We start from the raw sequence: 27,512 nt of genomic DNA, 5'->3' as shown, positions 1-27,512 counted from the left end.
CCTGAAAAACATAAAAAGACAGAAATAAACAGAAGAAACGGTCCCCGGTTCACATGTATAATTGTAAAAATGTTCCCACGAAGCTCCGCTGCAGTCCAAGTTCCTGGAATCTGTCTCCAGCGACTGTGAATAGCAGTAAAGTGACCGCTGTTCAGAGGCGCCGGGCACTGACTACAACACTCCGAGCTGCCAAGTCTCCCTGCTATTCCTGCTTCTCTGATGAGCGTTGTCGTCACTGTGAGGGATGAGATTTCCCTTTAGTAGGAGGTTGATGTAACATTTAACAATAGTGGTAATTGTTTCCACTGACCGTCCTGTCCTTAATGTAACTGTTCCCTACAGTTGGGGAACCTGACGCTCGCACGTGGCTGGAGCAGCACGTTGTCCCTCAGTACTGGACGCCTCGGGCCAGCAGATTTTCCCACAGTGCACATTTGCATTCTAATCTAGCTGCTGTCTGGTAAGAAATGTTCTCCTATTTGTCCTTTATCATAAAGATGTTGTGTAAGGACGGGTTTACCGGGCAGTAGTTCAATGACATCTTAGTCACCGACACAGACAGCAGTTGTGTTCCCGACTGAGATGTATGGATGTGAGACGTGGACAATCATGAAATCAGACAGAAGGTGATTGATGCCTTTGATCTGTCATGCTGGAGAAGACTTCTACGAATCCCGTGGACAGCCACGGTCACCAACAAACATGTTTTTCATCATATAAACCCACCATTGTCTCTGGAAGGCATGATCACCAGACAGAAATTGACCAAGTTTAAGTATGTGATGAGGGCAATTCATTAGAAAAGGAGATGTGACCTGGAATGGTGGGAAATGGCAGACCAAGACGCTGTAGAAAGCAGGGAGGCATGCGAGGACTAGATTAGAGTGGCCAAGGGTCCGACGCCCCCGAATGGATAGATTCACAATTTACCATTATAGCTTTTCATCTCAGCCAAAGCAAAGATGGCCTACAAAAAAGTAGCAAAGAATCTGCTTAATTTTCTTATTCCAGTGTTATGTTTCACCTGAGCAGGTCCTGATATAATTGTGTTTTCTAGGGACCAGCATTTATACACCGCAGATCCCCTGTACACCCCCGATGAGAAAACCATTGTAACTGAATCGCAAGTGATCCGTGAGACCCTGTGGTAGGTGATCTGGCCTGAGTACCAGTGTGATGATGGAATATATCCACACCAGTGACAAGTGGTGACGTACAGAGTTACTGTGTTGTGTAGCCCTGGCCTTCTTATAATGCCAATGTAATATTAATGGGGGTGTCTACTACTGGACAGCCCCTCCTTACAAGCTGCAGATTGGCGCAATGTACAGACTTACAGAAAGTACCTGCTTACCGTCTGGGCCCGTGCCGCTTCTGTGATCTCTGAGCTGTCTCTCCTGCGTCACATGGCATCAGTGGCTGCTGATTGGCTTACAGCCTTCTGTGTTCCGCGAGAACAGACTTACAGGAGTGGACGGTCCCTATAATTTAGAGTAGAAAAGTTTGGTTCCGTGTAAAAGTGAGGAAAATCAAAAATTAAAATGTAAAGCTACAAACACATTGCCACCAAGTTTGTATTACCCCAATCCAAATGCTAAAAAAAAAAAGATCATTTTTGTGTTTCCAGCTCCTATGCAGATGTTTCCATGGTAACAGACTAAACAAACTGTGATCTGATCTTGCATAGAAAGAGTATTGTGGGCATTCTGGGTGGTAGGATGGATATCCATATAATACTGCACGAAAGACCACGACTGTCAGCCTCTCTACTAAGCGGCCACCACACTGCTCCTACCAGGCCGTGATCCACGGTGGCCATCTTGTAAAGTGCGGTGCCCTTGAACAAGACATGCTGACAGAGCAATGACTACAGCTAAGGAGTGCCGTAATCTTTGGTGCAGTGCTCCCCACCATTTGTCTCCTACTTCCTTCTGCCATGCTAAATTACAGGGAGCAACAAAAGTTCAGGATGGAAACCCAGGAGTGGGCGACAACTTGGAGCAATGCTCGAAAATGAGTTCCCATGCTATTCTCATTCATTCCCCTTGATTCCAGCAACATGACTGAGAATCCTGAGTCTCGTGCACACGTTGCTGATTTGTGACTTGCAGAGTTAGATCTGCAGCTTGTTAGTTCCTTCAGCATTTTGCAGATTTCACCAATACTAATAAGTGGGGAAAATGTGCACCTAAAATTCAAGTAAAAAAACCGCAATAAATATGCACGTATTGTATGTAACCATTTTCCTGCCAAGAGATGTAGAAATTTCTGCACCAAATAACTTCATTTCTAACCAAATACTTAACTTGTGCACATACCCTACAGTTTGTTTAAAAGGAAATCGGTCAGCAGGTTTTTGTGACCTAATCTGAGAGCAGCATAATGTAGGCGTAAAGACCCTGATTCCTGCAATGTGTCACTTACTGGGCTGCTAACTGTAGTTTTGCTATAATCACTATTTTATTGACAGATTCTCAGGACTTGTTAACCTGGTGCTGTGTAGTCCTCTATACTCTGTTCTGTACAGCCCCGCCCCCACCACTGATTGGCAGCTTTCTGTCTATGCACAGTGCCAATCAGTGGTGTGGGCGGGGTTATACAGAGCTCAGCATTTAGAGAACTGATAGATCTGCAGCAAATAAAACAGTGATTATCAAATCTACAGCAAGTAGCCCAGTAAGTGACACATCGCTGTCCCTAAACCCTGCTGCTCTCACATGGGGTACCAGAAAGCTTAGATTCCCTCCTCCTCAGGGCCAGGCACAGCCTAATGTACCGAGCTGCGCCTTGCAAATGCTATTGGGTCATTTTCTTGTGGCAGTCTGAACTCCTTTTCCCTGTGTTTGTGCATGTCTGATGAGAAGTAACCTATAACCTATATATGTTTTTATTTTAGGTTACTTTCAGGCGTGAAGAAGCTTTTCATCTTTCATTTAAATGATGGAAAAGTCACGGTCAGGAGTGACATCATTGTGACACATATGACGCATGTAGGTCAATCATCTGATTTATCATCCTCTTCAGATTTCTGCATTAACCCCTTAGCGACCTCTGCCGTACTAGTACTGCGGAGGTCATATCCCCCTGCTTTGATGCGGGCTCCAGCGGTGAGCCTGCATCAAAGTCGGGACATGTCAGCTGTTTTGAACAGCTGACATGTGCCCACAATAGCGGAGGGTGAAATCGCAATCCACCTGCCGCTATTAACTAGTTAAATGCCGCTGTCAAACGCTGACAGCGGCATTTAACTACCGCTTCCGGCCGCGCGGCCGGAAATGAGCGCGTCACCGACCCCTGTCACATGATCGGGGGTCAGCAATGTGTCGGCATGACAACATGAGGTCTCCTTGAGACCTCTATGGTTGTTGATGCCGGACTGCTATGAGCGCCACCCTGTGGTCGGCACTCATAGCAATGCAGTAAATCTACTACATAGGGGCGATCTGACAATCGCTCCTATGTAGCTGTGCCGATCGATTTGTGCCAGCTTCTAGCCTCCCGTGGAGGCTATTGAAGCATGGCAAAAGTAAAAAAAAATGTTTTAAGAAATATGAAAAAAAAATATAAAAGTTTAAATCACCCCCCTTTCGCCCCATTCAAAATAAAACAATAAAAAAAATATCAAACCTACACATATTTGGTATCGCCGCGTTCAGAACTGCCAGAAAAAAAAAAAAGGATTAACCTGATCGCTGACGAGAAAAAAATTAAAAACCCCAGAATTACGTTTTTTTGGTCGCCATGACATTGCATTAAAATGTAATAACGGGCGATCAAAAACGTATCTGCACTGTAAAGGTATCATCAAAAATGTCAGCTCGGCACACTCACCTGACTCCAGATCATGAAAAATGGAGATGCTACGGGTATTGGAAAATTGCGCAATTTTTTTTTTTTTTTTTTTTTTTTTTTTTTTTAGCAAAGTTTGGAAAATATTTTTTTACCACTTAGTTAAACGTTAGATATGTTTGGTGTCTATGAACTTGTAGTGACCTGGAGAATCATAATGGCAGATCAGTTTTAGCATTTAGTGAACCTAGCAAAAAAGCCAAACAAAAAACAAGTGTTGGATTGCACTTTTTTTGCACTTGGAATTTTTTCCCTGGCTTCTAGTACACGACATGCTAAAACCAATGATGTCGTTCAAAAGTACAACTCGTCCCACAAAAAACAAGCCTTCACATGGCCATATTGACTGAAAAGTAAAAAAGTTATGGCTCTGGGAAGGAGGGGAGCGAAAAACGAAAACACAAAACAGAAAAAGGGCAAGGTCTTGAAGGGGTTAAAAGGTCTCGACTTTTATATTGAGCCCTGCCCTTAGGATTGGTCATCAATATCTGATCAGTGGGGATGCGACACACGACCCCCCTGTCAATCTGTTCTTGGTGCCGGTGCAAAGCACAAACACCATCAACTGTATAGTGGTTGTGGCCAAATACTGCATATCTGCCCCTCTTCGAACTAATGGGGGGTAGAGGTGCAGTACATGGTCGCGGCCACCATACAGGTGATGGCGCTGTGCTGAGCCCATGCATTGTACCCCGTGGTTCCTTACTCATTTGCCTCCAGCAAGCCAACATTGATCTTCATCAATCCCTTCCCGACCAGGTTGTTTGCGGTTCTGTTTTCGCCTTCTTTCAAGAGCCATAACTGTTTGTTTTTTATTTATTTATTTTTGTCCACACAACAGCACAGATTGTTTTGTGCAGGAGAACATATATTTGTGAATTGCACCATTTTCTTACCACTCCGTGTACTGGAACTTGGGAGAAAATTTCTGAGTGTTGTAAAATTGCAAAAAAACCCCATCACTGCAATTGTGGGGGTTGTTTAATTTTTTGGTCTTTGAGTCTCCTGCTTAGTACAATTACGGCGATCCCAAACTTGTATGGCCTCTTTATTATAGAAACCGTAGACATTGTTTGGGGAAATTCTTAACCCCTTCACTCCATGGCCATTTTCATTAAATTTTTTTTTCTAAATTCACCATGTTCATTGTATGGTAAAACTGAGCTGCCATTATGATTCTCCAGGTTAGTATGAGCATGCAGATACCAAACACGTATGCTCACAGGAGTATCGTAATGATCGGCTGTCATAACAACCCACCGGCGCCCTGGGATCATGTGACGGCGAAGACTATGAGCTGGTGGAAGAACTCTTTTCCGGCAGGTGCATGTGATATCTCGCTGTCAGAGACTGACAGCAGGATTTAACTGGTCAACATCTGCCGACGGAGCTCCCATCCACCCACAGCTATTAAAGCCACATGGCTGTTGATTTAAATCCGCCGTCATGTGCGGAGAAAGTCTGGGGCATGACATATGATGTAAATATACGTCGTGTGTCATGAAGGGGTTAAAAATAACACTTTGTGTTGCCCTTTTCTGATACCTGTAATTCTTTTTCATTTTTCTGTCAATGGATTTGTATGAGGACTAGTTTTTTTTTTTGTTCCGTAAGCTGATGTTTTATTAATACCATTTTGAGTTAGATACTTATTGCATTTTCTTTTTTTTATGTGTCAGCCAAAAAAGATACATACACAAGTACATACATACACACGTACATACATACACACGTACATACATACACACGTACATACATACACACGTACATACATACACACGTACATACATACATACACACGTACATACATACATACACACGTACATACATACACACGTACATACATACACACGTACATACATACACACGTACATACATACACACGTACATACATACACACGTACATATATACACACGTACATATATACACACGTACATACATACACACGTACATACATACACACGTACATATATACACACGTACATACATACACACGTACATACATACACACGTACATATATACACACGTACATACATACACACGTACATACATACACACGTACATACATACACACGTACATATATACACACGTACATATATACACACGTACATACATACACACGTACATACATACACACGTACATATATACACACGTACATATATACACACGTACATATATACACACGTACATATATACACACGTACATATATACACACGTACATACATACACACGTACATACATACACACGTACATACATACACACGTACATACATACACACACACATACATACACACGTACATACATACACACGTACATACATACACACACACATACACACACACACACACACACACACACACATACATACATACATACATACATACATACATACATACGCACACACACACGTTTTTTTTTTAAGTCCCCTTAAGTGACTTAAACCTGTGATCGTCTGACTACGTATACTATATATTACAATAGCACAGTATTGCTGGATATAATAAAAATGGTGGTCTTCTATGGACGTCAGGCACAGGCTGGATTTTTATAGAAGCACTCTCATAGGAAGCATGACATGGGGGACTACAGCGGACACCCAGCCGCCATAGCAAATCATCGGTAACACGCGATCGCATCACGGCAAGGCTGTTGGGTGCCTGGAACAGCACGTGTTAATTTCCACCATCACAGATTGACACCGGCATTTAAGTGGTTAACAGTAACACTGCGCTCAGCTCCGCCGTGACTGAGGCCAGTGATTTGCTGCAGCAGTGGTGAAGAGGGGCCATTGGACCTGGGGAGGGTGAGTAGTGACTTACGGTAGTTAATTATCAGCTTCAATGAGGTTGAAATACTTAAGTTTTCTTTCAAGGCAAGAACAGAAAGTTTCTGTAAATTATAGCAGTCCGTTTCTCTGGAGGCTAGTGTACCAGTTTACAAAAAAATTGAAGATATGGCCATTGCCCAATGAGTGTTTACTCTGTTGCCTCATTGGGGGACACAGGACCATGGGTGTTATGCTGCTGTCCACTAGGAGGCGACACTATGCATAATCTGAAAAAGATTAACTGTGGCTCCTCCTGTGCAGTATACACCCCTGGACGGCATCAGCCTTCTCCAGTTTTTGCTTAGTGTTGCAAAGGAGGCACATCTAAAGATTTTTACTCCGTTTTTCCGACGGGATTACAGATGAAGAAAAGAGGGTCTCCTGTGAGACTCCCGGCATGGCTCCTTCCTCGGCCCCCTATTATGGGGTGCCCAGTTGAAGTTGAGATGGCTATTCCCCATGCTGCTCCTTCCCCAGCCCCTCGGGTGCTGGTTTGAAGTCGAGACCCCCCCCCTCCTTCCCCAATTCCTTTTGGTTTCTGGGTTGAGGTCGAGGCGAGGATAAAGGCCCCTGAAGGTGTGACAACAGCACCCTCCCTATCCCCCTCTGGGGGTATTAGGTTGAGACACCTCAGGTAGGGCCTGTACAGGCAGCATCCTACAGCTCCCAGCAATGGGCCAGCACACTGCGCCTGCATCCAGGGACCCCAGCCCAGCTGCGGGCTCCTGTTGGGGCCGGGGGGAGTGCAGGCAGGCATGGCACATACAGACACAGGGCTCCCTGCGTCCCTGTCTCTGCGGCAGCACCAGCTCTATACTGCCTCAGGGGGACCCCAGCCGGGCTCCCCCTTCCACTTATAGCCCCACCGCCATCCTGCCTTTAAATCCGGAGGGGTCCGGTTCAGATCCGACCCCCTCCCGGACTTTCGCGCCGGCCTGGAGCCCTTCTGGGCCTCAGGCATCTACTTTAGGCCCCGGCTTCGGCCTAGCTGAAGCCACAGCCTCCTCTCCACCCCCCGGCCCGCCCCCCGGATGACAAATATGACACTCTACCGTGTCATACAAGGGGCGGATCGAGACAGAAAGGGCGCGTTTTTACACAGCCTTGCCGCCTTTTTACAGCTCTCCGCCCCCTTCTCCTCTTTTCTCTGTCTCTGCAGCCATTTTCGGCTGCAGATTAACCCTGCATCTCCCGGTCTGCTGGACCAGGACCAGGCAGCCAGTCTCCGGGGGGCACAGGACTGTGGATTTTCGGCGCTGGACCTACGGGTACACTGGTGGGGTAAGATCACAGCTGGGTTATTTTTACTCAGCTGTGAATCCATATTACCTATAAGGCTCCCCTGTAGGTTCTCTACCCCTGTAAGGTCCATTTGCTGGCAGCACTTCTGCACTCTGTGCACTATGCCGGGCTCAAGGTCTAAGAGAACCAGGCAGAACTGCTATTATGCATTCTGCACAGCCTGCGGGACCGCTCTCCTCAGTAGTAGCACGTACCCGCATTGTCAGAACTGTATACAAACTAATGTGTCACAGCCTCAAGAAGCCCCTGCCAATGCCTCGGTGTCTAATGTCACGCCGGAATGGGCTACTCAGATATCGCAATCTATGACGCAGTCTATAGATAACCTAACTTCCACATTGCTTCAGGCTCTGCAGGGTCATGCCCCGGCTATGACCGTTACCCAGCAAAGGGAGAGCTTGACTCAGGAACAAGATGACCCTGGCACATCCACGTCTAGGTCAGGACGCAAGCGGATCCATAGATCAAGTCCATCTGCGTCATCCCATAGCACACGGTCATCCCCCTCTAGGTAGAGACACCGTTGCTCCAGGTCATCTAGACCGTCCCATTCCTGGGACAGACAATGCAGATCTCCGCAATCCCCAACCAGAGAAGGCCTCCTCCCCAGCTCACCCAGCAGGGGACGCCTCAGTGATACACAGGATTCGGAAGGCATCTGCGACTCTGACTCAGACAGAGAAACGGAGGGGTCCCTGATCCCAATCCCTCCTAGCAATACAGCGCTAGTTGAGGACATAATATCGTCCATCCATCGGGTGCTGAACATTTCTGATCCGCCACCAGAGGCCCCAGAACATCAGATTTCCTTTGAAGGACCTCTGAAGCCGCCTAAGGTTTTCTCTAACCACCCAGAGTTTAAGGCGATCCTTAAAAAACAGCTCTCACAGCCTGAGAAAAAATTCGCTAATCGCAAATATCTGGAGGCGAGGTACCCCTTCCCACAGAAGGACACCAAGGAATGGACAGATCCACCTTAATAATAATAATAATCTTTATTTTTATATAGCGCTAACATATTACGCAGCGCTTTACAGGTTGCACACATTATCATCGCTGTCTCCGATGGGGCTCACAATCTAAATTCCCTATCAGTATGTCTTTGGAATGTGGGAGGAAACCGGAGTGCCCGGAGGAAACCCACACAAGCACAGAGAGAACATACAAACTCTTTGCAGATGTTGTCCTTAGTGGGATTAGAACCCAGGACTCCAGCGCTGCAAGGCTGCTGTGCTAACCACTGCGCCACCGTGCTGGATCCCCCAGTCTCCAGGCTAGCAGCACAGACCCTCCTTTCACTGCCAGATAGCTCAACCCTAAGGGACGCAGCAGACCGGCAGGTAGAACGCATGGCTCGTTCAATTTTCGAGGCAGCAGGGGCATCCCTGGCTCCCGCGTTCGCCTCAGTTTGTGCTGCCAAGGCCATCCTGGCCTGGGCAAACAATTTACAAGCCTTCCAAGCATCCGCTCCTGAACTGTCGGACCAAGCGGTTCAAATTGCTGTTGTAGCAGATTACATGCTCCCTGCAGCTCTGGATTCAGCAAGGGGAGTCGCGGGGATAGCATCAAACGCCATCACGATTCGGCGTATCCTCTGGCTGCGGGAATGGAAAGCGGACGCAGCCTCAAAGAAGTCCCTCACGCACCTCCCCTACCTCAGTGGGAGACTTTTCGGTGAACAGTTGGACACTATGATATCCAACGCCACAGGGGGTAAGAGTACTTCTCTTCCCCAACTGAAACCTAAACGCACTTACAAGAAGTGTAACCAAACTCGATTCCGATCCTTTCGGAATTCCTCCGGCTGGTCCGTCTCACGACCAGTACAAAATCGTAACCGTTCCCCACGCAGGGACAACTCACGATCGACGCAAAGGTCGGACAAGACCTGGCAGTCAAAAGCAGGCCAGTCTAAGCCCAGAGGAGGAAAATCGCAGACTTTCTCCTCCTCATGACTCACGGACTCCGGAAGACACCACACCAGTAGGCGGCCGACTTTTGCTCTTTCATCAAGTCTGGCTGCCTATTACAGAAGACAGGTGGGTCATGGAACTAGTGTCTTCCGGATACAAAATAGACTTCACCTTCAACCCACCGGACCGGTTTTTCCTCTCTGTCCTCCCAAAACCGCCAGCCAAGGCTCGAGCCTACCACCAAGCGGTCTCCTCGCTTTGTCAATCAGGAGTCATAGTACCGGTACCCACGACCGACCGCTTCCGAGGGTTCTACTCCAATCTGTTCGTAGTTCCCAAGAAAGGAGGCAGCGTACGGCCCATACTAGACCTAAAACAGCTCAACAAACATGTACGGGTCCGTCACTTCCGCATGGAGTCCCTCCGGTCCATCATTGCGTCCATGGAGAAGGGAGAATATCTCGCCTCCATAGACATACAAGACGCATACCTGCACATACCTATTGCACCTGCTCATCAGAGGTTTCTCAGGTTCGCAATAGGCCAGGACCACTACCAATTCGTGGCTCTCCCCTTTGGACTCGCCACGGCTCCCAGAGTGTTCACCAAGGTCATGGCAGCAACCATGGACGTCCTGCATTCCAGAGGCATAGTAGTCGTTCCATACCTGGACGATCTACTCATCAAGGCTCCCACCTTCAAGGACTGCGAGCTCAGCGTCTCAATCACAACCGATACTCTCAGTCGCATGGGCTGGTTAATCAACCTACAAAAGTCATCACCAACCCCGAGTCAGTCCCTGACCTTCCTGGGAATGTTATTCAACACCTCCAGGGGTCTAGTGCTCCTTCCCAAGGACAAGGCACTGGCCCTCCGACTAGCAGTTCGCACTCTCCTCCGCAAACCCCCTCGATCTCTCCGGTTTGCCATGAGAGTCCTCGGCAAGATGGCAGCAGCAATAGAAGCCGTCCCATTTGCCCAGTTTCGCCTCAGACCTCTCCAACTATCCATTCTCAAGTCCTGGGACAGGAATCCCTTCTCTCTCGACAGGGAGTTCCAGCTAACGTCGTCAACCAGGAGGTCCCTGCTCTGGTGGCTCAAGCCAACCTCGCTAGCAAAGGGGAAATCCTTTCTCTCAGGTCAATGGAAGGTTCTGACCACCGACGCGAGTCTGACGGGTTGGGGTGCGGTGCACCTACACCACAGGGCACAGGGCAAGTGGTCCCCAGCGGAAGCGACCATGCCCATCAACATCCTGGAAATTCGTGCCATCCTTCTGGCATTGAGGGCCTTCCATCACTTACTGGCAGCCTCTCACATCCGGATACAGTCGGACAATGCCACGGCTGTGGCATATGTGAATCATCAAGGGGGGACCCGCAGTACCCAGGCGATGTGGGAAGTGTCACATATCCTCCGCTGGGCGGAGGACACAGGGTCGGTTCTTTCGGCGGTCCACATTCCGGGTGTGGACAACTGGGAAGCAGACTTCCTCAGCCGACAAGGAATAGACTCGGGAGAGTGGTCTCTCCATCCCAAAATTTTTCAACAGATCTGTCTCCGCTGGGGGACCCCGGATGTGGACCTAATGGCATCCCATTTCAATGCCAAGGTCTCCAACTTCATTGCCAGAACACACGATCCGCGGTCGCTCGGAGCAGACGCTCTGGTTCAGGACTGGACCCAGTTCCAGCTTCTCTATATTTTTCCACCTCTCCCCCTGATATCCAGAGTGGTGAGGAAGATCAAACAAGAGGGAGTTCCAACCATCCTCATTGCACCGGACTGGCCCAGACGCACATGGTACGCCGACATCGTACAACTCACAGCAGACGCCCCCTGGCGTCTCCCCGACCGCCACGATCTTCTATCACAAGGGCCGTTCTACCACCAGAACTCAGGGGCTCTCAATTTGACGGCGTGGCCCTTGAGACCTGGGTTCTAACCCAGGCAGGGCTCTCGGCAGATGTCATTGGAACCATGATCAGAGCACGGAAACCAGCCTCTGCCAAGATTTATTACCGTACCTGGAAAGCTTTCTTTACCTGGTGCGAATCTCGTGGCCAGATCCCACTCCCTTATTCCATACCCAAAGTACTTGGTTTTCTCCAATCGGGTCTGGAGGCCAGGCTGTCATTGGGCTCGCTTAAGAGCCAGGTGTCAGCCCTCTCAGTGCTTTTCCAAAAGCGCATTGCTACCAAGCCGCAAGTAAGGACTTTCCTTCAGGGGGTTTCCCGATTGGTTCCCCCCTACAGACGACCACTAGAATCGTGGGACCTCAACCTGGTCCTGACAGCATTGCAGGAACCACCCTTCGAACCCCTTAAGGAGGTCCCGCTTTGCCTTCTTTCCCAGAAGGTGGTTTTCCTGGTGGCAATCACCTCGCTACGCAGGGTGTCTGAACTGACAGCACTCTCCTGCAGACGGCCTTTCCTGGCATTTCACCAGGACAAGGTAGTTCTTCGTACGGTCCCATCCTTCCTCCCGAAGGTTGTGTCCGATTTCCACCTCAATGAGGAAATTTCACTACCATCCCTTTGTCCGGTTCCGGTTCATAGAGTGGAGAAGGCTCTGCATACGCTTGACCTTGTCAGGGCTTTGCGTATATACGTGTCTAGGACTGCGTCCTTCCGGAGGTCTGATTCTCTTTTCCTCCTTCCGGAAGGCGGCCACAAGGGTATGCCAGCTTCCAAAGCTACTCTTGCCAGGTGGATCAAATCCACCATACAAGAGGCGTACCGCCTTAAGAATTCTCCTCTTCCAGCCGGTATTACGGCACACTCTACACGGGCGGTAGGGGCCTCCTGGGCCATTCGGCACCAGGCTTCGGCACAACAAGTGTGTAAGGCGGCCACTTGGACCAGCTTACACACGTTTACTAAACTGTTGTGAATTCTGTTTTTGGCTCCCTCTGGTGGCTTCCCCTTCTTCTGTTGAGATGGATCCTGTCAAGGTTCGGGCTATTTGTGATTGGACGCAGCCTACTTCCCTGAAGAGTCTTCAGAAGTTCTTGGGCTTTGCTAATTTCTATCGTTGATTTATAACTGGGTTTTCAAGTGTTGCTAAACCTCTGACTGATTTGACTAAGAAGGGTGCTGATGTTGCCAATTGGTCCTCTGCGGCTGTGGAGGCCTTTCGGGAGCTTAAGCGCCGCTTTTCTTCTGCCCCTGTGTTGCGCCAGCCTGATGTTTCGCTCCCTTTTCAGGTTGAGGTTGATGCTTCCGAGATTGGAGCGGGGGCGGTTTTGTCGCAGAAAAGTCCCGATTGCTCAGTGATGAGACCATGTGCATTTTTCTCTCGAAAGTTTTCGCCCGCCGAGCGAAATTATGATGTCGGTAATCGGGAGCTCTTGGCTATGAAGTGGGCATTTGAGGAGTGGCATCATTGGCTTGAGGGTGCTAGACATCAGGTGGTGGTCTTGACTGATCACAAGAATCTGATTTACCTTGAGTCCGCCAGGCGTCTGAATCCTAGACAGGCGCGCTGGTCATTGTTTTTCTCTCGATTTAATTTTGTGGTTTCATACTTGCCGGGCTCGAAAAATGTGAAGGCAGATGCCCTTTCTAGGAGTTTTGAGCCTGACTCCTCTGGTGATTCTGAGCCTACGGGTATCCTTAAGGATGGAGTGATTTTGTCTGCTGTCTCCCCAGACTTGCGACGTGCTTTGCAGGAGTTTCAGACTGATAGGCCTGATCGTTGTCCGTCTGGGAGATTGTTTGTTCCAGATGAGTGGACCAGTAGAGTCATCTCAGAGGTTCATTCTTCTGTGTTGGCGGGCCACCCTGGAATTTTTGGTACTAGAGATTTGGTGGCCAGGTCCTTCTGGTGGCCTTCCCTGTCTCGGGATGTGCGTACCTTTGTACTGTCTTGTGTTTCCAGTGCACCTGTTTTCATCAGGAAATTGGGAGTTTCCTATTTAGTCTGGCTTCTCAGTCACTCTAGTGCCGGCAATCAATGTTACCAGAGCATCTCTGTTGCTTGCTACCTGCTCCAAGTCTGCAATTCAGCTAAGTTGAAATCTTTGGCTTTTTGTGTTTGTTTTGTCCAGCATGCATTTATATTTCTCGTGCTGCTGGAAGCTCTAGTGATCTGAAATTACTACTCCGGTGTCATGAGTTGATAACGGAGTTAAGGTAGTTTCAGGATGGCTGCTTAGGGTTTTGAGGTAACCGCGAAGTCCTCTTTTGTATTTTCATCTATCTAGTCAGAGGGCCTCACTTTGCTGAATCTATATTCATACTGCGTTTGTGTTTTCCTCTTACCTAATCGTTATTACAAGTGGGGGGGTACTATAACTTTTGGGGTTTCCCTGGAGGCAAGCCAGGTCTGTGTATTCCTCTTATAGGGGTAGTTAGCTCTCCGGCTGGCGCGAGGTGTCTAGGGATACAACGTAGGCACACCCCCTGGCTATTTTTATTTGCGTGTTAGGTTCAGCATCGCGGTTACCTGAGATACCATCTTCCTAGAGCTAGTCCGTTTTTTGCCCATGTCCCTGCCATTGGGAATCATGACACTAAACACTACAGGGTTCATACCCAGTCCTCAGCGGACGCGAGCCTGGGTAGACGTGTCCTGCAGGCGGCGGTGCCCTAAGTGTACGGGCCTGTCTGCACAATATTCGTCCATTGCTTCCCACCCAGGGACTGTTTTAGGACGTCCCATGGTCCTGTGTCCCCCAATGAGGCGACAGAGTAAAGGAGATTTTTGTGTACTCACCGTAAAATCTCTTTCTCTTAGCCTCTAATTGGGGGACACAGCTCCCACCCTGTTGCCCTTTCCGGGCTGTTGTAACTGTTGAGTTCTCATATTGTTTCTTAAGCTCGTACATAGTTGCCTTCTTACAGGTATAATTATGTTATTCATGTTACGTTCCTCCTACTGCTTTTGCACAAAACTGGAGAAGGCTGATGCCGTCCAGGGGTGTATACTGCACAGGAGGAGCCACAGTTAATCTTTTTCAGATTATGCATAGTGTCGCCTCCTAGTGGACAGCAGCATAACACCCATGGTCCTGTGTCCCCCAATTAGAGGCTAAGAGAAAGAGATTTTATGGTGAGTACACAAAAATCTCCTTTTTTTATTTTTTTTTAACCCCTAAATCCTTTTGTCAGGAAGGGTCTACAAATGATATTGTTCATTTTTCCTGTCATGGTAAACTATTGATTATCACTACTAAAGCAGGAACTATTCATGTATCGATTGATGGGAATCTGTAACTTTTTACATTTATACAGTCACAACAATTATTATTATTAATGGAAAATCAGTAAAGGGACCCTGTCACATACATAATGTACATACAGTCTGATCTGTGGACATCATGGTATAGCGAAGGGGAAGCTGAGCAGAAGATATGTAGGTTTGTGGGAAAGGATGGAGTATAACTTGTATTCATTGAAATTGTCGGGGTCGTAAAACGACAATTACCCTTCCTTCACCAGTCATTCCAAATTAATATGTGTGCAGGGCATCTGGTACCGGATAAGAATAAATCAGACAGGTAGCTGGTTCAAACTTAGTTAATGCCCCGTGCATCCACACATGTCTGCAGCGGTCACACCAACTGGCTTTATTCTAAAATACACAATACTATATTGAGTGTTAGGGGAAGGCGTGCATTAGGCGGGGTTTAAGCTAGCATCCAGTCTTTCTGATTTGTTCTGACGTCTTCCGGTGAATCCTCCCTTTCTTCACATTCCTGAGTTTCGATTCTGAAGAAATGAATCATCCCTCCAGACACAAACCAGAAACGAAACTGAACCCTAGCGGCCATCTTTAAATACAATTACATTTGCATTAACTAGCAGATAGGAAAAACTTATTGTTTCACAGTATAAAAGTATAGCAGTACAAAGAGAGTATAAAGATTTATATAAAAGTACAAAGGTATATAAGAAAATACATTTTCACCTTGACAATCCCCCCTAAACACTAAGTTTTTCCCTTAAAGAAAGATCCTTCGAGACTGTCCATGTGATGGGGAAAGGGGAGATGGATTTCTTCATCCAGACACCTCAGAAACTCTCCCCTAGCGAGAGGCCTCCAGGCAGCTGAACCCTTCACTAACCTCACATGGAGTTCTCCCACTGTCCCTAAACTAAATCTCTTAGCATCATCTGAGAATGGGGGGTTCTGTCTACTCTCTTGAGGGGAATGTACTTAGGGATCTCCCCTGGATCAGTACCATTGTACTCTGGTGGGTCTACTTCTTGATTGAGGAAGGTGTCAGTCGGAGTTGCTTTGGCAATAACCTTTTTGTACAAAGGAATAACACAACAGAGAATTATCGATTCAACTATGAGGAGGGCAATCAGTACTAAACAAACTTATTGAAGGAATCCCTTGATCCCACCTAACCAACTGGAGAAGAAAGATGTGTCTACTCCAGCATACATGACACGTCGTCTTATTGTCCTAATTTGTTCAACTTCTTTAGAAACCTTCAGGTCTTTCGGATCTACATTTCGCCATTCAGGTCTGGCTGTCTATAATACGTCTCGTATGTCTTTGGTCATACCGTCAATGAATGTATTTACCAATACTCTAACATCAAGTGGGTTTATGGGACTGTACTTCATGTCTTCACATTTCAGCTGTAACCGTCCAAAGTATAGCTCTACACTCTCTCCTTTGTCACTTCTGTAGAAAATCTTAATTTGCGTCCTAGCACGTCACCTGTTTTCGTGCTCACTAACTACCTAGGCCTGCCCAGGTGCACTTATACGTCCATCATATGGTCATTATTTGTCTGTAGAATGAGAAAGGTTGGTTCTCAGGGTCAGCCAAATGTTTTTTGCGTAGCTAGCTAGTCAGAGGGCCTCCAGGGATAATACTCCTGTATCTGTCTTACCCTACCTGATGTGGTTGGTTCTCTGGTGGTGGGGGCGACATGACATGCTGGTCTACAGCTCCTTCCCAAAAGGATTACTGTCAGCCTACTCCTAAAAGTTAATGTCCCCACTATCCGCCAACCACAATCCTGTGTCAGCTTCTTATATCACTGCATGTGATCTTGTCTGGACAGGATTCAGTGTAATTCTCTTAGGTCGGGTTGCAGCACGGGTCATACAAGTGCTAGGGCCCAAATCCTCAACTATACCCTAAAAGGCATCACAGCTATAATTGACAAATCTTTGTTCACTGTAATATATATATATAATTGATCCATTCAACATTTTTATTAATCTGCACCTGTGGGATTATAGAAGCAATGCCGGCATAAATCTGGTTCTGGGCTTTAAATTGGTCAGGCACCCCCCTTGGCACTCCAATGGCATCATATATACTAGTGGATCTTCTTCATAACTCAGGTGCAGCTGATCAAAACTTCTCCTCTTTCTGGTAGGTTCATCAGGTATCTTTGGTGTACATATATTGTGTATGTTTAATTAGCAAATCAGTATCTAGAGAACTGTTCTCTTTGCAGAAACTTGTCTTGAAGATCCCTACTGGTGTACCTGTGGTGTCGTGGAAATTATAGCAGGTATCATTGTCAGCTAATACGGTTACTTCTCCTGGGACCTTTAGTCTGGGTTCCTTATGAATCAGTGGGACGTAATCTGGGCAATCAGTGGACTTCAAACCTTTCAACAGATTCATGACACAGGCGGTGGTGTTGTCATCAGGAAAAAGCAATGCATGTGTGTATAGATGTGTATCCGCAGCAGCACAAGCAATACATCCTACAGAGATATTCTGGACTCTTACATTGTATCTCACCCATTCTAACCATAGGTTTTTCCTTGGGGCTGTTTGTGTTTCTATGGAGAAAACCTCTCGCCAACTGAGAGCTGGAATGGGGATCACTTCATTAACTACATTTTGCAAACGCTCACCTGGGCCTAAATTCCCATGGTATCCACTACTAAATACATAATTATAACATCTTCCCAGTACAAACGTCTGCAGATCAGCAGATTGGGGGCTTTCAAGATTCAGGAGGAGGGGGTGACAACTTTTACCCCATTTACAGCCCCTAAGTGGTTGCAGAAGGGCTGTTAGATGCATTCTCTCACGAAGACTCCTACCCGTCCTATCCTTAGGAACATGGCTTCGCTAGGTTTATATCCCCAATCATCTCCCGTATTCCAGGCAGCATCTGACCAATAATGACAATTATTGTTGTATTGTCTGGTAACACACATATAAAACTGGATGATCCCCTCTACCACCCGTTCAGTCTCGGGGCACTTGACTACATCACAGAAATCAAATCGTCAGATATTCGCCGGGGCTGTCAGATTTACCCAGAGAATAATGGGACCAGAATTCTTATTTACAATAGGGGCCGAAGAGGTAGGGGCGAGGATGGCCCTCAGTTCCAGGATCAAAAACAACAGCAACATTTCCCTTCAGTCACTTCTGTGACTAAACACTGGTTCGGTCTCTTTTACAGTGTGAAGCGTGAATCCAGGTGCTCTTTCCTTCAAGTTTTACTGCAGTGGGGGTGACCGGGATCACCGTGTGAAGTCCTTCAAATCTCGGCTGGAGACAATCTCTACGCACAAACTTTTTCACATACACCAGGTCTCCTGGCACAAAGGGATGGTGTCCAGGAACGTTGTCTGGGTCTGGAAGAGAACTGAAGACAGTTAAATGCACTTTGGCAAGGTGTCCATGTAAGGCCTGCACATAGCTAGTCAAGTCCTGGTACTTGAGCTGCAACTGTTATGGAAAGAAACATTCAAGATTGGGGCTCCTGCCAAACAGAATCTCATACGTGACAGTCCTGTCTTCCTGTTTGGGGTATATCTTACTGAAAACAAAGCTAGAGGAAGGCATTCTGTCCATGGTTTACCAGTCTCTGTCATTGCCTTCTGGACTTTAGGCTTAAGAGTTCCATTTAGTCTCTCCACTTTTCCACTACTCTGTGGATGGAGTATGCAATGCTTGACTTACCCCCAGTGCTGCCATTACCTCTGACATGATCTCTCCAGTAAAATGGGAGCCCTGATCGCTCTCAATGACTTCAGGAACTCCATACCTGCATATGATCTCAGCCATCAGTGTCTTCGCCGTTGTCTTAGCCGTAGCTTTGGCAACTGGGTAGGCTTCTGGCCAACCTGAAAATAAATCAATGCAGACCAACACATACTCATACGTCCCTACCCTGGGTAACTGAATATAATCATTCTGCAGTCTCTGGAATTGGTTAAAGGGCCGGGGAGTGTGTTTGGATGGGGTTTTCACTGTCCTACTCTGATTATGTGTGGCACATATCATGCAGCTCTGTACCTGCCTTTCTGCGCAGGTGGAAAACCCGGAGGGCAATCCATTGTTTCTGTAGGGTGTCACACATGGCCGTCTTCGAGTGGTGCACATTCCCGTGCAGAACCTGTGCCATCATTGGGTACAGTACCTGTGGTAGGCAGACCTTTTCACCCCTCCCCCATAGTCCGGTAACGGTATCAGAGCAAGCCCCTATCTTTTGCCACCTATTTTTCTCCTCCTTCCTTGCCTGTTCTTGTAACCGGGCTAAGATGTCTTTCAACACAAGTGGAGATGGTGGGGTGTCTAGGTGATGTACTTGAGAGGCTACAGGAGTGCTTGCTGCTTTCTTCGCAGCCTGGTCTGCCAGTGCGTTACCCTTTGTCCGTCCACCAGTGCCTTTGTATGTGCCTTTACCTTTATGATGCCTGTTTGGGTGGGAAGCTGTAGTGCATTCATAAGTTGCTGGACTGCCTCAGCACGTTTAAAGGGGTGGCCATTTGCTGTCAGGAAAGCCCTGGCTCTCCAGATAGGCCCATAACCGTGTGTAATGCCAAAAGCATACCTGGAATCAGTGTAGATGTTTACAGTCTTACCTTCTGCTAGTTTGCACGCTTCTATGAGCGCCTTGAGCTCTGCTTCTTGTGCAGACATATGAGCTGGCATTGACTCTGCCTTGATTATCTCATGTTCTGAGACCACAGCATATCTGGTACAGTAGCATCCTCGGTCATCTTGGTGACGGGATCCATCTACAAAAAGCTCAAAATCAGCATTAGAATAGGCACACTAGAGACCAGCCGTTTCCTAAGACATCAATTCTAGACAATCATGTGGTTTGGAAACCTAATCTTGTTCCTCTGGATCCATTCTAAAAAGAAAAAGAGTGTCCTTTTTTTCATGTCACCTATATGTCACCTACTCCTCCCCCCTTTGGATCCAGGGGAACTAGGAGAAGAGTAGCGGGGTTCAGGACAGTGCACCTTTTTAAAATCACATTAGTAGGCATGAGAATAGCACACTGAAGTCGCAGCTGTCCAGCCATGGACATGTGGCTAGGTTGTACTTGGTTAGGGATACTATGTACATCGTGTGGGGTGTGGACCATCAGTGGGTAATCCAAAACAATCTCTGAAGACTTGTGTAGCAACAGCTGGACAGACAACACGGCCCGAACACAGAAGGGGCTTCCTCTTGCCACCGTATCCAGGCGGCCACTATAATAAGCAACAGGTCTCTATTTGTCTCCATGAAGCTGAATCAGCACACCTGTAGCATGTCCTGCATAGGTGAGCTCTGTCTGCAAGGCAGTCTGCAATACTGTACGGCAATGCTCGGGTGTCTTGTAATCAGTATCTAGGGCCTGCAGTGTGTAGCACTATATCACAGGGCAAATTCCCTCCCTGGGTAGTCATAGCATCTCCTGGATGCAAGGGGCCATAATTGGCAAGGTAGGCCTGACACTCTTGGGCTATGGATGGGCCCCCCTTTTTAGCTATCTGTTGGGCCAAACCACCTCTATGTGACAGGGTAGAGTTAGCTGGGTTCACTATGGCTCCTATCTGGTGGGTAATTATGTCCCCATACCCTACTGAGAAAAGAACCTGGGATTCCTGAGGTGTGATGTAGCAACGTGAATGACAGGGAAACAAACTTCAGATTCCTGGAGAGTCTAGCTGAAAATTGACATAAGGCAGCTGGGAGGGAGTTAGATTCCTATACAGGGTTAAAGGCGTATTGGAGTGTGAAGCTGGACTCACATGTACAAGGGAGGGGGGCAGAAACTGGAGTCTGTTACATGGAGATAAGAAACACTGATCTCGCAGCTGCAGCGATGGGGGCCAGTGAGCGAGCAAGAATCACTACGGCTAGTGATTTAACCCCTGCCTTTCTTGCTGGGCTAAATTATTTTGGAAACTCTTTACTATTTTCAATATATCATCCGGAGTGGAAATCTCAATATCGGGTCTACTACAAAAAAAGGTATGAATGGGCTTTTTGTTACAATGAGAATCCCAGATCTTCAAACACTACCATAAGACGCCCATAGAACTTCTCGGCAGTCCAGGATATATTGGTGCCTTTTACCAATCTTTCAATTACTTACAAGTTTTCATCTAAGACTAGGCAGGTCTATTTCACTTTCAATTTCATACAGTACTTAAATCTCTCAGTGTGTACTAAACCAAGGACAGAGAAAACTTTGGAATGCAATACATTGCCCCCCTTTCTGTAGCCCACAGCACCGAGGGGAAAAATTGCAAGCAAGGTCGCGCAGGGGCTCACACAGCCCCTCCCATCTAGTAACACGGTGATAAGAAAAATCACTGCATTCTTCAGCGCTGAAGGGAGAGCAAGAGCCCAACTCTATACCCCCCTTTCTCCAGCACGTAGCGCAGATAAGGAGAAAGAAGAAGTGACAAAGAAATCTCGCAGCGGTCTGCTCAGCCCCTCCCCTACAGTACACAGCACTGATACAAAGCTCCGTATCTTCTACAGTCACAAATTACAGCAGTTTTCAGACCTAATTTCTACAAAACTTTCCTATAATCCTCCGTGGTCTGGGCGGAGCCCCAAAGACGGTCCGTACACACACACAAGGCAGGTCTCCACCCAGGTTGGATTCTGCACAACACAAACAGGACACTCCTACGCTTCTGGAGATCTCTTTCCGCCGCCATTACAGGGCGGTGGCTGGGACTACATTTTCATCATCAGTGGCACGGCGGCCATTTTACAATCTGTAAGATCACAGTTCACAGGCATTTTATAACCAAACACGGGCTCTACATTATCTGATCCTCCCCTCCATCAACCTATTTTCATCCTTTGTTCTTTAAGCTTCGCGCAACTTGCAGATGAGCTTCTTGACTGTCTCTTGCCCTCCCGTGACCATTGTCTTGACTTCCACAGCATCCTCATCTAACTTGTGGGGCACAGACTTCTTTTACTGTAAGATACGCAGCATGACTCACAGAATACTACGCCCTGCTATAGCTCAGGATCGCTGGCAGCGATTTCAACACTGAGTTCCACAATACGGAATCTCGCTCAACGTATTAGAAAAAGATTTTCTGTCCCTAACCTGAACACCAGTGATTAACAGACTATCCTGCCACGATATTCTAAACAGTCGGGAGGCGGTCTCCTAGTGAGAGCCCTCCACAGAAATACAGGTGGTCCCTGCTCGGGACGTCTTAATTACCTAGCTGGTACAATATCACAGAGGCTGCGTCTCCTATCCCTTCTCTAAGCTGCCCCACAATCTACAACTAGCTCAATCTTTCACTCCACTTCACTACTAGACAATAGTCACGGGTAGGGTGGTTGAACGGAGTACAATGACCGGTGGGGGAGGTGTGGTGTACAGAGGTCGCACAGGATGCGACGTCTCTCAGTTGCTGGTTCAGAGCGTGGCACAGGATCACGTTTGATCTCACCACTCGATCATCCACCTCCCGGACCCAAGGAGACTACAGACAAACCAATAACGGCTGAGACACTAGCAAGTGTGACATATACAGTGTACATGATCGCCACTTACCGCGTACGGAGGGTGATCAGTCCTCGAGGTCAGCCACTACGGGTATCATCCACAGACATCCAGGCATGGGTCCAGGGGGCCTCGGATCGCTGGCCATGCCCCACGTTGGGCGCCAAAATTGTCGGGGTCGTAAAACGACAATTACCCTTCCTTCACCAGTCATTCCAAATTAATATGTGTGCAGGGCATCTGGTACCGGATAAGAATAAATCAGACAGGTAGCTGGTTCAAACTTAGTTAATGCCCCGTGCATCCACACATGTCTGCAGCGGTCACACCAACTGGCTTTATTCTAAAATACACAATACTATATTGAGTGTTAGGGGAAGGCGTGCATTAGGCGGGGTTTAAGCTAGCATCCAGTCTTTCTGATTTGTTCTGACGTCTTCCGGTGAATCCTCCCTTTCTTCACATTCCTGAGTTTCGATTCTGAAGAAATGAATCATCCCTCCAGACACAAACCAGAAACGAAACTGAACCCTAGCGGCCATCTTTAAATACAATTACATTTGCATTAACTAGCAGATAGGAAAAACTTATTGTTTCACAGTATAAAAGTATAGCAGTACAAAGAGAGTATAAAGATTTATATAAAAGTACAAAGGTATATAAGAAAATACATTTTCACCTTGACAAAATCCCTGCTCTTTGTATGTATGAGTCCAGTGGGCGGTCATACTCTGTGATTGACAGCTATCTCTGCATGCACAATCACTGAGTAGGACCGCCCACTGGACTCATACATACAAACACCAGATATTTCAATGAATAAAATGCAGGTTATACAAACACTGTTCCCCCCAAAAAATATATATCGATCTCATCAGCTCCTCCTGCTCTATAACATCCTGACTGCAGAGCAGATACCATTTTCAATATGTCAGGTTCTCTTTAAGGATGAAGATCATCTATCGGCAGCTTTTGTCAATTTTTGGACTTTGAGCATGAGAGAATTATTGGGAAGATCTGATTTATTCCTGTTTTTTGTAGTGATGAATCATTTTGTGAATGCTTCTGTATGTAATCTCGCACTCTTAAATAAAAGCTGCCTGCAGTGATATCTCTTCACTACTAGAGATGAGTGAATGGTCAGTGGTACATGCCGGCTAGATGGGGGGGCCCCAAATCTCTTACCTTCCGGCTTCCCCAGTGCAGAGGGTGATTACACCGGGCTGGAGCGACATCATCAGCGCAGCGTAATGTATAGATGACGGTGCACCAGTCCTGACAATCCAAAGGCCGAACAGCGGACACTGGAAGGTAAGAGATTCGCGGGCCCGCCGTCTAGCCGTCATGTGCCACTGACCTGGAGACTGGAGTGGAGTCCCTCTAAGGCCGGGGTCACACTCGCGCATCAATACCCGGCACTGCCGCCGGCACTCAGGACCGGAGCATTCAGTATTTCTATGCAGCCACACGCATCGGTCCCGAGTGCCGGCGGCAGTGCCGGGTACTGATGCCCGAGTTTCTCGCATCACACTCGCAAGTGTGACCCCGGCCTAATTTATCCATTCCTCTCTATTCACTAATCCATTGTTAGTGAAAATTGTATTTTTTCATTCCAGAATTGCCTTCGGTCTGTGCTTGAGCAGATTGCAGCATATGGCCAAGTGGTCTTCAGACTTCAGAGATTTATGGATGATGTCACTGGCCATTGTGCTGAGAATTCATTGCCAGGGACCCTTCCTACCGCCAAGAAGGGCACTGAAGCTCCATTCCGAACATACCAGGCCTTTATGTGGGCCTTGTATAAATACTTCATGAGCTTTAAAGAAGAACTGACCGAGATTGAGAAATGTATTATTAACAAAGGTATAGGTACATTATTTCATAGGGTTATATAGCACTGTATATTAGGAAGTTGACATTTAGTTTTTTTATGATTTTTTTTTCTTGTTTTGTAAAAGATGAAACAATCACTTTGGCAATGGTAGTTAACAAGTTGGCTCCTCGCCTGGCACAGCTCAAAGTCCTACATAAAGTTTTCAGCACTGGCATAGCAGAAGTACCCCCAGATACCAGGAATGTTGTGAGAGCATCTCACCTGCTGAATACCCTGTATAAAGCTATTCTGGAGTATGACAACGTAGGAGAAGCCTCGGAACAAACGGTATGTGTTCCCTGTATCATTTATATGTCACGTAGAATAAGGCCCTTTTCACATAATGATTTGGGCATCTAACTTTTAGACACTTTCACATACTCAAGTTCAAAAATGTTGGCACCCTTAAAGTTGTTCCAGAAAGTGAAGTGTTTCTCCCAGAAAATTATTGCTATGTCACGCTTTCTGTTACACACAAGTTTATTTCCTTTCTGTGTATTGGAACAACACAAAACAAAATCAAGGAAAAAATAGGCAAATTGGACATAACTTCACACGAAACCGCAGAAATAGTACGGACAAAATTGTTGGCACCCTCACCTTAATATTTGGTTGCACATCCTTTGGAATATATAGCTGCAATTGAACGCCACCTATAACCATCAACAAGCTTCTTACACCTCTCAACTAGAATTTTGGACCACTCTTGTTTTGCAATCTGCTCCAGGTCGCTTGTATTTGAAGGGCGAGTTCTCCCAACAACAATTTTAAGATCTCTGCACAGGTGTTCAATGAAATATTGTTGGCCACTTAAGAACCCTCAAGCCCTTTGTTTCCATCCATTTCTGGGTACTTTTTGAAGTATGTCTGGGGTCATTGTCAGGAGTGGTTTCCATATTGCTCACACCTGTTACCAGCTACAGGTGAGTTTGAACGAGCATCGCATGTTTTTTTTTTTTTTTTATAGGGGAGCTTTAAATTACATTCTACTTTACTGTGCACTTTATTACTTGCTACTGCTACTGCTCCCCATTTGTTTAGGGGCTTTACTCTGCCCTGTCTTTTTAAATAAATAAATAAAAAAAATAAAATATATATACACAGTACAGACCAAAAGTTTAGACACACCTCATTTAAAGATTTTTCTGTATTTTCATGACTATGAAAATTGTAAATTCGCACTGAAGGCATCAAAACTATGAATTAACACATGTGGAATTATATACTTAACAAAAAAGTGTGAAACAACTGAAATTATGTCTTATATTCTAGGTTCTTCAAAGTAGCCACCTTTTGCTTTGATGACTGCTTTGCACACTCTTGGCATTCTCTTGATGAGCTTCAAGAGGTAGTCACCGGGAATGGTCTTCCAACAATCTTGAACGAGTTCCCAGAGATGCTTAGCACTTGTTGGCCCTTTTGCCTACACTCTGCGGTCCAGCTCACCCCAAGCCATCTCGACTGGGTTCAGGTCTAGCGTAGCACCCCATCACTCTTCTTCTTGGTCAAATAGCCCTTACACAGCCTGGAGGTGTGTTTGGGGTCATTGTCCTGTTGAAAAATAAATGATGGTCCAACTAAACGCAAAACAGATGGAATAGCATGCTGCTGCAATATGCTGTGCTAGCCACGCTGGCTCAGTATGCCTTCAATTTTGAATAAATTCCCAACAGTGTCACCAGCAAAGTACCCCCACACCATCACACCTCCTACTCCATGCTTCACGGTGGGAACCAGGCATGTAGAGTCCATCCGTTATCTTTTTGTGCGTCGCACAAAGACATGGTGGTTGGAACCAAAGATCTCAAATTTAGACTCATCAGACCAAAGCTCAAATTTCCACTGGTCTAATGTCCATTCTTTGTATTCTTTAGCCCAATCAAGTCTCTTCTGCTTGTTGCCTGTCCTTAGCAGTGGTTTCCTAGCATCCATTTTAGCATGAAGGCCTGCTGCACAAAGTCTCCTCTTCACAGTTGTAGAGATGTGTCTGCTGCTAGAACTCTGTGTGGCATTGACCTGGTCTCTAATCTGAGCTGCTGTTAACCTGCGATTTCTGAGGCTGGTGACTCGGATAAACTTATCCTCAGAAGCAGAGGTGACTCTTGGTCTTCCTTTCCTGGGGCGGTCCTGTTGTGAGCCAGTTCCTTCCAGCTCTTGGTTTTTGCAACTGCACTTGGGGACACTTTCAAAGTTTTCCCAATTTTTCGGACTGACTGACCTTTATTTCTTAAAGTAATGATGGCCACTCATTTTTCTTTACTTAGCTGCTTTTTTCTTGCCATAATACAAATTCTAACAGTCTATTCAGTAGGACTATCAGCTGTGTATCCACCAGACTTCTGCACAACACAACTGATGGTCCCAACCCCATTTATAAGGCAAGAAATCCCACTTATTAAACCTGACAGGGCACACCTGTGAAGTGAAAACCATTCTCGGTGACTGCCTCTTGAAGCTTATCAAGAGAATGCCAAGATTGTGCAAAGCAGTCATCAAAGCAAAAGGTGGCTACTTTGAAGAACCTAGAATATAAGACATAGTTTCAGTTGTTTCACACTTTTTTGTTAAGTATATATTTCCACATGTGTTAATTCATAGTTTTGATGCCTTCAGTGTGAACTTACAATTTTCATAGTCATGAATATACATAAAAATCTGTAAATGAGAAGGTATGTCCAAACTTTTGGTCTGTACTGTATATGTATGTGTGTGTGTGTATATATACGGTGTGTGTATATATATATATATATATATATATATATATATATATATATATATATATATATATATATATATATATGTATTTTATCTTTGTTATTCAATAAAGTATGTCTTTTAATTTAATTTTACTACATGGCACCTACCATAGTGGATTATGTTGATAATGTATTGTTGAAGTGCTCCTTATTAACCGCCTTCTAACTAGGACTATGGGAATAATGTTTGAAACAAAGATGTTTACCACAATTTTGGAAAGGTGCCAACAATTTTGTCCTGCCAATTTTTCGGGTTTTGTGTGAAATTATGTCCAATTTGCCTTTG

General features: G+C 46.3%; 1 protein-coding gene across 1 annotated transcript in view; it reads left to right on the top strand.

Moving 5' to 3' along the window:
• Positions 1–27,512, top strand: part of TUBGCP5 (tubulin gamma complex component 5) — a 96,577-nt gene that overhangs the window by 9,003 nt on the left and 60,062 nt on the right. The window contains exons 7-11 of the mRNA XM_077296894.1: positions 343–460; positions 1,058–1,147; positions 2,897–2,990; positions 24,214–24,460; positions 24,556–24,758. Of these exons, the coding sequence (XP_077153009.1) occupies positions 343–460; positions 1,058–1,147; positions 2,897–2,990; positions 24,214–24,460; positions 24,556–24,758 (752 nt within the window). The remainder of the gene's footprint in view (positions 1–342; positions 461–1,057; positions 1,148–2,896; positions 2,991–24,213; positions 24,461–24,555; positions 24,759–27,512) is intronic.

The sequence above is a fragment of the Ranitomeya variabilis genome, chromosome 3, assembly GCF_051348905.1.
Source record: "Ranitomeya variabilis isolate aRanVar5 chromosome 3, aRanVar5.hap1, whole genome shotgun sequence".
In the NCBI taxonomy this organism is placed as follows: Eukaryota; Metazoa; Chordata; class Amphibia; order Anura; family Dendrobatidae; genus Ranitomeya; species Ranitomeya variabilis.
This window is presented reverse-complemented; position numbering and strand designations above follow the sequence as displayed.